At 40.4% G+C, this 13,092-nt stretch overlaps 1 protein-coding gene across 18 annotated transcripts in view; it reads right to left on the reverse strand.

Annotated features, from left to right (window-relative positions):
• Window positions 1–1,759: 1,759 nt before the first annotated feature.
• Window positions 1,760–13,092, reverse strand: part of LOC125884802 (CLIP-associating protein 1-A-like) — a 74,425-nt gene continuing 63,092 nt past the window's right edge. For 12 of the 18 annotated variants that reach the window (XM_049570020.1, XM_049570021.1, XM_049570038.1 and 9 more), the window contains 11 exons: window positions 12,683–12,835; window positions 12,475–12,581; window positions 10,889–11,011; window positions 9,374–9,521; window positions 8,927–9,146; window positions 8,793–8,846; window positions 8,502–8,704; window positions 8,290–8,418; window positions 7,972–8,178; window positions 7,765–7,881; window positions 1,760–6,814 (listed from right to left, as the gene is read on the reverse strand). In XM_049570020.1, coding sequence (XP_049425977.1) covers window positions 6,731–6,814; window positions 7,765–7,881; window positions 7,972–8,178; window positions 8,290–8,418; window positions 8,502–8,704; window positions 8,793–8,846; window positions 8,927–9,146; window positions 9,374–9,521; window positions 10,889–11,011; window positions 12,475–12,581; window positions 12,683–12,835 — 1,545 coding nt within the window. In that variant the 3' untranslated portion in view covers window positions 1,760–6,730. The remainder of the gene's footprint in view (window positions 6,815–7,764; window positions 7,882–7,971; window positions 8,179–8,289; window positions 8,419–8,501; window positions 8,705–8,792; window positions 8,847–8,926; window positions 9,147–9,373; window positions 9,522–10,888; window positions 11,012–12,474; window positions 12,582–12,682; window positions 12,836–13,092) is intronic. The other 6 variants (XM_049570032.1, XM_049570031.1, XM_049570028.1 and 3 more) reach the window with 2 other exon arrangements.

The following is a 13,092-nucleotide window of genomic DNA, read 5'->3' on the forward strand; positions in this document are numbered from 1 at the left end:
ACCAACCTATCGATCCATGTACCTCCTCAAAGAGGTATCTATCAATCTACCTACCTACCAATCTATCTACGTATCTCTCCAACTAGCTACCTATTGATCTACCTATCACTCTATCTCCCTACCTATCAATCTAATTACCTCCACAATGAGCTACCTATCGATCTATCTACCTACCAACCTATCGATCCATGTACCTCCCAAATAGCTACCTACCTACCTACCTATTGATCTACCTTGATCTACGTACCTCCAAAACGATCTACCTACCTATTGATCTATCTACTGACTTACTGATCTACCTACCGATTTATTGATCTACCTACCTACTTGTCGATCTATCTACCTATCGATCCATGTACCTCCCCAAAGAGCTACCTATTTATCTACCTACCTACCTACTGATCTACCTATTGGTCTACCTCGATCTACGTACCTCCCAAATAATCTACCTACCTACCTTTCGATATAAATAGACAGAGACGTCAGTTGAAGTCTGATAGTTTATTTATAAGCTGTGTAAACATAAATAAATGTTGTTGTTGTGATAAACAAAGACAGAGACGTCAGTAGAAGTCTGATAGTTTATTTATAAGCTGTGTAAACATAAATAAATGTTGTTGTTGTGATAAACAAAGACAGAGACGTCAGTAGAAGTCTGTTTATTTTTAAGTTGTGTAAAGTTCTATCGGGGTGAAAGAGAACCAAACATGTAAATATATGTACAGTCATACACGGGGAAAAGAGAAAACATAAATATCGTAGAGCATGAAATAAAACTCATCAACTCAAAAACAAACGGGAGCCATGCACCGTGAGCGGCGTCGCCATGTCACCACCAGCTCAGTGACATCACTGCGTCTGATGTCAGCGCGTCAGACGCAGCGAGTTGTAGTGTTAGTACAGGTTAGTAGTTTACACCCAAAGGCACAGGAAATCAAAGTACGGCTGTAAATTTGGAGTCGCCTCGATGGCGACATGTTCAGATTCCTGGACAGGAAGTGCGCATGCGGACGTAGTTTCCAAGTTGTAGTTTTAAGTCACACTGTACAAAGAGTAAAGGGAGATGACTTTCAGTGGCCGATCGCCGGACGACGACGAGCCACAGCAGGAGACTTCAACATTCAGTCCAGAGGTCAACGCTCATCGTGCCGTCACATTCTCACGCTGAGAGGAGACGACGGGCGGCGGTACAGTACGTTAACAGTCCGAGTGCGTCTGAGGAGATTAAATAAGGCCTGGAAATATTCAGTAACAGCATCCTTCACTTTACAGGGGTGACATGTCGCGTTAAAGACACGTGTAGGGAACTACGATTGTTCTTAGTGACGTTCACACGGATGCCACGATCATGTCTCACGCCAGGCGCCAGAAGGAACGGTCAGCATTTAATGTTCCTGCAAACAAATCAGTGGTTTGCAGAAACGTACAATGCCAACAATTCTTCTGGCTTTTTGGTCGGGACGTCTTTATAGTAAATATGACGCTATTAGCTGCTTAGCTTAGCTTAGCATAAAGTGTGGAAACAATATTACACAGGGTTGAATGTTTAAACCGTCTCAGGGACAAAAACAAACCACACAGAAAAGGCCACTTTTAATATCATAAAAATAATGACTGATTATCATTTAGTTGTTTTTTTAATATTCCTTTTGTTGTGCAATAATAATAACAAATACAATGTTTTTTACGATCTTCTTATTTCTGCCAGAGACACAAAGATTACAACGGTTGAAGAATCACCCAAATTAACATTCAGTAAGTTCATTTATTTACTGGCTGTTTGACACAAAGTGAGCAGGCATATAAGTAAAAAATAAGTGCTAAACTTTATAGTTTCTTTTTTGTAGATAGTGATAGTCTTTGGGCTGTTCATCAGACTTTTTTTTCATTATTTTTAATTATTCTATACGCATAAAATTGATCACAATGATTTTTTTAATCTAAGTTTACTAAAAATAAATAAATAAAAGAAAAAGCAGCTCAACACAGCATGAAATGGGGGAAAAAATGCTGTAGTGAACACTGGGATCCATCTGTCAAATTTTCATTTTCAGTGTAATTATTTATTTATTTATTTATTTTTACTGAAGGATCCAAAGAATTTGAATTTTTTATTCTTTCTTTTTGTATTTAAATATTTACATTTTTTTTTATTTTTGTCCAATTGTTTGTTTTTAATTTATGTTTCTTTTTTTGTCCAATTGTTTTTTTTTTATTATTTTCATTTTTGTCCAATTGGTTTTATTTTATGTATTTTTTTTCCAGTTTTGTCCAATTGTTTTCTTTTTTTATTATTTTCATTTTTGTCCAATTTTTCCCCCCATTTTTAACCAATTTGGGTTTTTTTTTCCATTTTTGTCTAATTGTTCTTTTGTTCTTTTTTGTCCAATTGTTGTTGTGTTTTATTTGCCTTGTCAAATAAATACCTTTCTTTTTTTTAAATAATGGCTTATACAGTAAAATAATTGTGAAAAAAATTCAGGTTGTAGAAATCATTTTGGCACCAGGTTCTGAACAAGCTACAGTACAGAAGACCTGTCAGGCTTTAGAAGAAGAAACTTAAGTGGTGCAAATTTCCCCCTTTGTCTTTATGCTAAGCTAAGCTAAGCTAAGCTAACAGGCGGCAGCTTCATATTTAGTGTCCAAACATGAAGGTGGCATCGACATTCTCATCTCATATCGTATTTCCTGAAATCTTTCCTTAAACACGACGTCACCCTCCTCTGTAGCGTTTCTTTGAACCACCAGGAAACTTTAAATACTTCAGTCAGTACGTTTTGTTCGTGGTAACGGCGGCTTCCTGTTGAGCCGCGGCCGCACGCTGGAGTTGTTAGGCGCGTTAGTTAGTGTTATAATAAGCAGCAGTAACATTTCATTATAGGTGCACTTTATAAAAACACGAGGACACGTCTGTACACTGACGAGCGAGAGCGTCTCACGGGAGGAACACGTGCAGATTCTTACAGTGCTGCGACGTTTAAAATCCACACTGGATTTCTCAGAGTTTATTGCTAATGTCCGAACATCACACGCTCTCTTTCATCGTCCGCTCGACTTTAAGTTACGCTGGCACAATTCATCACTTCGCTTTGAGTAGCAGCCAATCATTCAGATTGTCAGTCCTTCTGTCTGATTGACGGCATACAGAGGACCAAGTATGACAAACGCATCAGTAAATAACTCAATAAATAGATACAGGGATTAAAATTAGTAAAAAAAAAAAATCAAAATAAATAAAATAATACATAAATATATAGAAATAAATAAATGCATAAATAATTTTAATTGTGGAAAAGTAAAGAAATAAAATCAATATATTCATTTATTTTGTTCTGTTTAATTATCTAATTAATTTATGCATTTATCCATTTATTTAAATCTATTTTTACATTAATTATTTTGCATTTATTTCAGCATTTATTTGTTATTTTATGTATAATTTATTTACTTTTTTATTAATCCCCGTATTTTTAAAATAAATTTATTTATTTATTTATTTATTTATTTATTTATTGATAATTGCGTCATCTTTGGTCCTCCGTACATTTTTGCCCGTTTGCTCAAATATTTCACATTTTAAAGGTCGTAGTGATTTACATTCAATTTAGGAACAACTGATTCAGAAGAACACACTGTCAGCAGCAGTTACACTGATACTGTCTCTGACACCTTGATATTGACCTTTAAATGACCTTTGAGGTGTAATATACAACACATAAGATATATTACAGTATTTTGGAATGAGACTTAACAGATCACAGTAGTGTTGACTCGACAGCCTGTAAGACAGCAGACATCTAAACCAATGAACTCCCAGTTTGGACACGACTGGGCCGTTAGCTTCACATCGCTCTGAGATGGCAGAGACAAAACATCTCGGCTGTCCTTCAGTGGTTTGATTGCATTTATCTAAAAATCATAAAACTGTTATTTCTCAGCTGAGTCACTAGAAATCGATTAAAAATCCACCGTATGATTCATTTATTGAAATATGTACAGAGGTGACGAATCAGATCCACGTGACGCTCATCAGGTAAAGTTTACATTTAAATCAATTAAATTCACGATTGTTTTAATTTACAAATAAACATTTTAATAGTTTTAACAGCTGTTGTATTATTCAGTGACATTGTTTAAATGTGTTTGGTCCAACAACACCTTACTGGTCTTACTGGTAAAAATTGGAGAATATTCTTCTAGTTTTATGCATCACAGTTACGTCACAATGTGAATTTAAATTTCAATCTCAAAATGAATGCAGAGTTTGTGGCTATATGTTGTAATGAAAATAGTTTAATAATAAGAAAGACGGTTCAGGAAATTAAATTTGAGGGAATTTGGAAGAAGTGGAAAATGTTTATTATCCTGTTTAAATTTGTTTACTCGTGTCTGTAATACTATTAAAAAACTGAAAAAACTGACGTAACTATTGTGACGTGCAAATTTCAGACAGAGGGCAGGAAGTGATAAATCCACATCCTGTGTGAACTGGCAGCCTGGTCTCACAAATTTTTCATATGTTTTCCTATGAAAAGTAACGAACGCAAATTCATACTTATCCCACGAACTTTAAAAGGCTGCGATAACAGGACCGATGTGGCGATGACGGTAAACAAGGAAGCGCTACTGAGTGGTCGTGCAAGTTGGGTGGTCGATGGGTCACAAAAAAACAGCCTTTCGCTTGGTGAACTTTGAGTCTTTTTAAGGTACGTCATCACCATGTTTGTTTTCCCAAACCTAACCTCTGTAACTTTACGTTGATAACGTAACTGTACATTAAGTAAACAGCCAAGATGGCAGCTGCCGAAGGACCGCGTCCATTCAGTTTAGCTGTGCAAGAAACGCTAAGCCAACTATCTTTTTCCTTGAGAGGAACAGAAGACTGCCCGAGAAGCCTTCGCTTCCAGGAAGGACGTTTTTGCCGTTTTGCTGACGGTATATGGCAAAAGCATAATATATCAGTTAGCCCCACTGGTCGGCAAACACAGGGGGCTTAGTGCAATGAATACGTCACCTTGTCTTTTGCTCTGATTGGCCATCGTGCTATCCAATTGCGTGCGGCGGCATTTAATATGCCTCAGTTAGTGCCGTCCCTTGGGTAGGAAGGGTGTATCGGTGAGGGCCAGACTCAAAATCTTTCTAGATTTGAGTCTGGATTTCCAGGCTAGGTCGAATCGCCAGCGGCTGGTTTTACAATTTCAGGCTTTTAGTGAAGTCCGCTGGTCGAGTCAAAACATTTGACTTCAGCTGACTTAAAATGGCCCCTGTTTTTTTCCCAATTTGATGGATTGAACAGACGTAAACACGTTTGTTCAGACTTGTTCAGTCCCAAATTTGCACTTACTGCATTTTTAATTGTTTATTTATCAGATTTGTTTGTTATTTGGGTTTTGGGGATTTTTCTGGATGTTGGGGGCCCAAATGAAAGCTTGCCCAGGGCGCTAACTCTGATTGGTCCGGCCCTGCAAGTTACAATTAAAACCATACTTTACGTCACTATAAAAATGTTTCATCATTCAGCTGTTGTTCCTTTGTTCATTTCATTTGTTTGTTATTTTATCTTTGGTTAGTTTGTAATGTATATAACAAGTCTTTATTTATTTAAATATTTTTTCTGGATGTTGGGGGCCCCAGCACAAGCTTGCCCAGGGCGCTGAATTTGCTAGGTCCGGCACTGCGAGTTAAAAATTATATTTGATTTCAACATAAAAATGTTTCACCATCCAGCTGTTGTTCCTTTATTAATTATATTCGTTTATTATTTCAGTTGATTTCTCTTCATTTTTTATTCCTTGTAATATATGAAACATTTTTTTATATTTTTTCGGGAGGGTCGGGGGCCCCAGAGGAAGCCCACCCAGGGCGCTAAATCTGCTTGGTCCAGCCCTGTGAGTTACAATTAAACTTAAAAACTGAGATTTGTAATTGGTTATTGACCTGATGGGCGTCACACGGAGCAAATTAAACCCTCTAACACCTGTAAAATGATTTGTCCTTTAAATAAAACCTCGTGCTGGTCGTTGGGCCCAAAATCAACTCACTGTAGTGCTTCGCATCATTGGCCAGCCAAATGATCATCCAACGCAAACTAACATCAACTTCACATTTTGATCTTTTAAAGCTAAAATGTTTTATATCAAGGAGACTCGTTCTTCTTCTCTTGTACTTTAAGAAACCAGTGACACATTAATGTTCAGATGGACCCTTTAAAGACGTTGGCGCCGCTCTCTGTGGCTCAAACGTCCTCACGTGTTCCTTTAAGGTTGATCCACCAGGTTGGATGAGGCAGTAGTTCAGGAAGGAGGAACATGGTTCAAAGCTCTTTACATTCAATACACAGTCAGGTCTGAAGTGGACGTTAAACACGTGGATACTAAAGAGGAGTACAAATACTGATATAGCCACAGGGTGCTCCTGCGCTCAGAGGAAGGAGCAGACTCACCTCAGGTCCCAGGAGCGAGGAAGAGGAGGAGACAGAGGTTCCTACCATCCATGGAAGATAAAAGTCTTAAGGCTCATGACTCTAGCGCTGACAGAGGAGGTCTCAGCCGCCTCCTTCCTCCCAAAAACAAGCGCCTCCTCATCTTCCTCAGCAGGAGGAGACTGGATGGGAGGAGGCGCCTGCTCCTACACAGAACATCTAGATTAAATCATGATCCTGTTTGTGTTGTCTGATGGAATGAAATGTGGTGATGAAGATGATGAGGAGGAGGGCTGGGCATGGGCGGAGTTAGTAGGAGGAGATGTCGGAGGAGCTGCTGCTGTTGCTGGTGGAGGTCTGAGCCCTCTTGATGTACAGGTTGAGCAGCTTCATCTGAGGGAGAAGAACAGGAGGAGGGTTAGACGACTCTGAATACAGAAACAAATAAATAAATCAATGTGGGGAAAAAATATAAATGTATAATTAAGACAAAAAAAATAAATAAATAAATGTAGGAATAAATACAGCAATACATACATGTCTACATAAATACCGGAATAAATTAATAAATAAGTGTAATAAATAAATAAATAACGAAGGAAAAACCCATAAAAGTATAAATATACAAATAAAAAAATATACTGGGATAAAAAGACAAACAAATAAATACATAAATAAATGGATGAATTAATGTAGGTATATATAAAGGAATAAATAAATTAATATACAAAATTCAATGAATAAATGTGTAAATAGATATGGGACTAAAACAAATAAATACATGATTGAATAAATAAGTGTCACAATAAATACACTGAATAAATATCTAAGAATAGAAAAAAAATACATAAATGTGTAAATATATATCAGAATGAATAAATAAATAAATAAATAAATAAAAAATATGGAAAAAAATATAAATGTATAAATAAATACCAGAATAAGTAAATAAATAAATAAAAAATAAATACACTAAATAAATGATTAAAGGTAGGAATAAATATTAAATAAATGACTAAATAAGGCTAGTAATAGATACACTAAATAAATAAACAAATTAATGTTTAAATAAATACAGGATTAATTAAGTAAATACATAAATAATAATAAATAAATGTAGGAATAAACACCAGATTAAATAATAAATTAACACAGATACAAATAAATCAAAGAAAAATAAATGCTGAAAAAAATAAATAAAAGAACACAGATAAATGAAAAAAGGCGCATGCATAAATAAACCAACACATAAATGTTATTATATTTTTCCTGTACTCAGGACTGTTAACAAAACACAGAGGACAAGAACCTATCGTTCAGTGAGAGACAGGAAGTGAGCGCACCTTGCTGCCGGTCAGCTGAGCCAGGTACGGCTTCAGCTCCTCTCCGATCACAGAGTAGATGGCGACGAGGCAGAAGACGCTGGCCTTCCTCACGCTGCTCTCCGTGTTGTCGTAGCCCTGAAACATCACACCATGTTGAGTTAGCGCTCTCAGTCTGCAGAGTACGTCTCATAACATCTACTGTATCGACCACAAACGGCGTCCGACCTGCAGCAGCCCGGGGATGACGTCAGACAGCAGCTGATGCAGCGGCTCCTTGGCGATGCGTTCGATGGCCCTCGTCTGCATCTTGATGGCGGCCAGGTTGATGGGGTAGTCGGCCGTCTGCACGATGGGACACAGGACCTTGATGCACTGCTCCGGGTGGATGGAGGCCGCCAGCGTGGAGGCCGCCTCCTCCGCTGCACGCACCACCTGCACAGACCACGGAGAGCGTGATGCCAGCTCTGTGTCACAACATGTCTGCAGTGTGTGTGTGTGAATGAACTGTGATGTCAGACAGCATGTGGACGCTCGACTCCTCACCTCCTTGTGCGAGTCTTTGTGAGCCTCCAGCGTCTTCATGATGGTCAGCTCGGCGTAGTTCTTGAAGCGGGCTGGCTGGTTCCTCAGGATCTCCTTCAGGACTCGCAGGGCCAGCGCCCGGATCGTGTGCTGAGGGAGACACAAGTGCGTTCAGGGTCACAGTTCTCTACAGAGCGCCTCACAGAGGATCAGACAGGTGTTTGGGGTCTTACGTCTTTGTCTCCGAGCGTCTCCAGCAGCAGCAGCAGCATGGTCTTGAAGTGTTCCTCCCACACCACCAGGCTGTCCTCGCGCGCCACTTTCAGCAGCTCCAGCAGGGTCCCACGCCGCTCCTCGGGGCCCCGCTCCCCGCCTTGGCCCTGGGAGAGCTCCTTCAGCAGCTCGCCGACCAGCTGCAGCTGCTCGGCGGGTCCTGCTGCGGGAAGAGGACGTGTGTGTTACTTTGGTTACAACAAATAGACGCCATGTTGTGGAAAGGACTCGATGATGTGACGTGGGTTTACCTGGGAAGCTTTTGGGGCTCACGATCTTGTTCTCGACGCACTCTTGTCTCCCGCCTGCAAAGAAACAGGTCATTTAAAAGACGACAAAGCAAAACGCCAACGTGAGGTTGACGCCTGAGCTCCTGCGGTCTCACCGTCTCGCAGCTGCTCCACAGCGTCCTCGTACAGCGCCTCCTTCAGGGCAGCTTTGTCCAGCGTGCTGATGCTGTCCGTGTAGTTGTACGGGTTGTAGTCTCTGAAGCGTGGGCCGGCGAAGGAGCGCGGGGACGGCGTGTTCAGCAGCGACGTCTTGTTGTCCAGGGCGGTGCGTCCTCCCCCAACGACGTCGGAGTCTGAGGACGCGCCGACTCCAGACTAAAGGATGACATCATGACATTAGATAACGTGACTGGACAGTAAAAGAAACGGCTTTTGTGACCTGCAGAACGCTTTCTGTGTGGTCGATGCCTTCAGGCGACGAACGCCACGTCACAAAAAATACATCCCCATTAATTTCAACATACAACCCCACCAAATGCAAATGACGCAATCATCAACACAAACATCAGCTGCAGCCCTCCTCTGTCCATCTTTGTCCTCACCATGCCGTCCCTCTTGCCGTCCCGCCTCAGCGGCTCCATCAGATCCTCCTGGCTGCGGAAACTGAAGTTCTGGATGGCCTCGGTGACGCCACGGAGAGAGCTGTAGATCTCCTCCGAGTTCAGATTCTCACTGTCGTACTCCAGCATGCTGCAGCGTGGGAGAGATGAGACGAGACGTGAGAGCGTGTTCTGCTACGGCAACTTAGGGTCTACAGTCTGAGGGGAACAGGACATGATCATGTGGGACTTTGGTGCTTGGAACAATCCCTGAAGACTCTTGGAGGAAACTTTACATCTCGGAGGATTAAACCTCACGAGCCTGACCTACAGACGCTAAGGTGCTTCAGTCGTCATGGACACTTTCCTAGACATGGACCAAACTGATATTTTGGTGTTGAAACTATCCAGACTTTCAGAAACACAACAGAAGAGCTTCAAAGGTCCGAAACTCAAAGTTCAAGCACTGCCGTCCGCTCTGTCTGCGCAGCACAGTGCACGTGCATAGCCGTGCATGTGGACAAAGGTAGAGACGAACAGGTGAGTCAAGCACAGAGACGCTGACGACATGTTTTCTCACCTGAGAGAGTTAAAACAGAAACAAGCGAATGGAGAGTGAGGGACAGTTTGAGCAGATGGAGGCACAGACGGCTGCAGCAGAGGTGACGGCTGATGAGACTGTCGGTGAGTTTCAGAGGTTTCACAGCACAAAGAGAAACAGCTTCAGTCAGCTGATGAGGATTTGTTTCATTCCTAATCACCTAGCCGTGTCGAGAATGACAAGAATGAAATGGACACAAAGTCACAGTGACCTTGACCTTTGATGACCAAAATCTAGTCAGTTATTTTTTGAGTCCACAAGAAAATTTGTGCTAACTTCAAAGCCTTCTTAAGATATCATGTTTACCAGAATGAGACGGATACAAAGTCACAGTGACCTTGACCTTTGACCACCAAAATCTAATGAGTTTGCGCTTGAGTCTGAATGGATGTTTGTGCCAAATTCGACAGCCTGAGATATTGCATTTGTGCCAAATTTGAGGAAATTCCTTCAAGGCCTATAAGAAGATGTTGTGTTAACGAGAATGAGCTGCACACAAGGTCACAATGACCTTGACCTTTGAACACCAAAATCTAATCAATCACTGAGTCCAAGTGGACATTTGTGCCACATTTGAGGAAATGTCATCAAGACCTTTTTGAAGTATTGTGTTCATGAGAATAAAATTGACACAAGGTCACAGTGACCTTGAACTTTAACCACCAAAATGTTATCAGTTCATTGTTGAATTCAAGTGGACATTTGTGCCAAATTTGACAAATTGAGATATCGCATTCACAAGAATGAAACAAACTCCAGGTCACAGAGACCTTGATCTTTGAACACCAAAATCAAATTAGTTCATCCTTTTTTTCCACAAGAATGGAAGGTCACATCATACAGCTGTACTGTGAAACCCCATGACAGGGAGGAGGAGGAGGAGGAGGAGGAGGAGGAAAAGAGGGGATGGGGGTTACCTGGGTGAGAACGCTCGCCGCACTGCCTTGAGGGAGGAGTGGGCAGTGGGTGGAGTGAGAGGGGAGGGGAAGGGTGGAGGAGGGAACTTGGAGAGCCCGTCAGCGCTCCAACCCCACAGCCGACTGCAACCAGCCGGGGAGGAAGAGGAGGAGATGGAGGGAGGAGGAAGAGGAGGAGGAAGAGACGTAGGAAGGGAGGAGAGCAGCCCAGAGAGAAGATACAGATGTGAGAAAATAAGGAGAAGCACTGTTTTCACTTTCATGCTGGTAAAACGCTGATGTGGCTGTAAAATGTTATTAACAGAAAATCATTTAAGGTGTAACTGTACGGGAGATAAAAGCTGCCAAAACTAAAAGTAAATGACTTGATATTAATTAATATTTCATTAAAAATAAATGTAGGTGTGAATTACTGTTTTCCCTTTTATTTATGAATTTCTTTTTGTTTTGTTATTGCACTTTTAATTCACTCTAAATTAATTTTTTAATTTATTTGTTCATTTCTAAATTTTATTTATTATTCACCCTTTGCATTTTCCACTTATTTCCCCAATTCATGACCAAAAGGTGAATTAAAAAGAAGCAAACTGAAACAGATAGAAAGTTTGATGGTGCAGTAATAAATAAAAAAATACATTTAAAATAAATAAAAACTAAATGCAAAAACACATCATTAAATTTAGAATTTAATAAAAAATAGATAAAAAATAAATAAAAGAGAAATAAAAAGGGGAATAAATATATGGGTCAACAAACAAATAAGCAAATTAAAACAGAAAGAAAGTTTGAGGAAATAAATAAGGGGGGAAATACATTTAAAAATACATTTAGAATAAAGAAAAATTAAATGCAAAAATAAGTAACTAATTTCTTATTTAATTAAATTTAATAAAATAAATCAACACTAAATAAAGAGAGAAAAGAGAAATAAATACGGGGATTAATACAAAGGTAAATAAATAAATAAGCAAATTAAAACAGAAAGAAAGTTTAAGGACATAAATGAGGCGGAATTGCAAAGAAAAAAATAGTATAGCAATAAATAACTAAACACAATATTTTTTTAATGTAAAAATAATTAAAAAAAATAGAAACTAAATGTAAAAATAAATATGTAATTTAAAACTTAATAAATAATAATAAGAAATAAAGAGGGGATTTATAAACAAAGGTGAATAAATAAATGAGCAAATGAAAATAAAAATATAAATTTACATCACATCTATGTTATGTAAAATTTAGTATTTTTTTTTTGTACATTTAATGGCATATTAATGTATATATTGAGTCATTTGGGGGATCAAGCCTGAAGGGCTGAAATACTGTTGTTTTGTGCTTGAGCTATCAAAAATGTTTTTTGCAAATGACCATAAGCTTGTACTTTGTTGACATGAGGTTTGCTCTGTTGAAGGGAGGCTGTATGTACGTACTGCCTGTGGCCAGACAGGGGCGCTGTAGCTCTGAGAGCCTTGTGATGCAGAATACATGGTGGTGATGGAGGTGAGCTGCCAGTTGGATCAAATCAAACACACTTCTGATACAGAGACATTAGTGTCTGTGGGCTCCGGGTGCAGTGTGTGGCGTACCTGGGAGACAGGCCGCCATGGGAGCAGTTGGTGGGTGATGTCAGAGGGCTGCTGCGACTGCTGGGCTGCCGAGGAGGCGTCCGGCCTGCAGAGTTACTGGGAGACGCCTGCAGATCAACGAAACACACACACCTGGCTTCAGACATCTGGAGATGTGAGTGACATATACGTGTGTGTGTGTGTGTGTGTGTGTGTGTGTGTGTGTTACCATGCTGATGCCGCTGTTGGCGCTGGCGTTCCTCAGGTGGTTGTGCAGCAGCTTGGTGGTCCCGTCCTGGAAGGTTTTGGGCAGGGCGCCCAGCAGCATGGTGAACTCCGGCGTGTTCAGCTCGAACAGGGCGATGAGCACCACCTGGGCTGCCTGCGCACACACACACACACACACACACACACACACGTTACATACATGTTAATTACCTTCAACTCCACCTGTGTCTCCGCTGCTGTTCGACGGGTCATTTGGAAGTTTTTGGATATTTTTACTGCAGAGATTTTGCCGCCGTGAGCGCGACGAAGAGCAATCAGCTGACTCCTCTTTAGAAACCCAATGAAACCAGAGGAAGAGAACACCTTGAAGGTGAATCTGAGAGTACACGGCGTGTTAAGAAGCAGGTGTGT

This window comes from Epinephelus fuscoguttatus, linkage group LG24 (genome assembly GCF_011397635.1).
Source record: "Epinephelus fuscoguttatus linkage group LG24, E.fuscoguttatus.final_Chr_v1".
In the NCBI taxonomy this organism is placed as follows: domain Eukaryota; kingdom Metazoa; phylum Chordata; class Actinopteri; order Perciformes; family Serranidae; genus Epinephelus; species Epinephelus fuscoguttatus.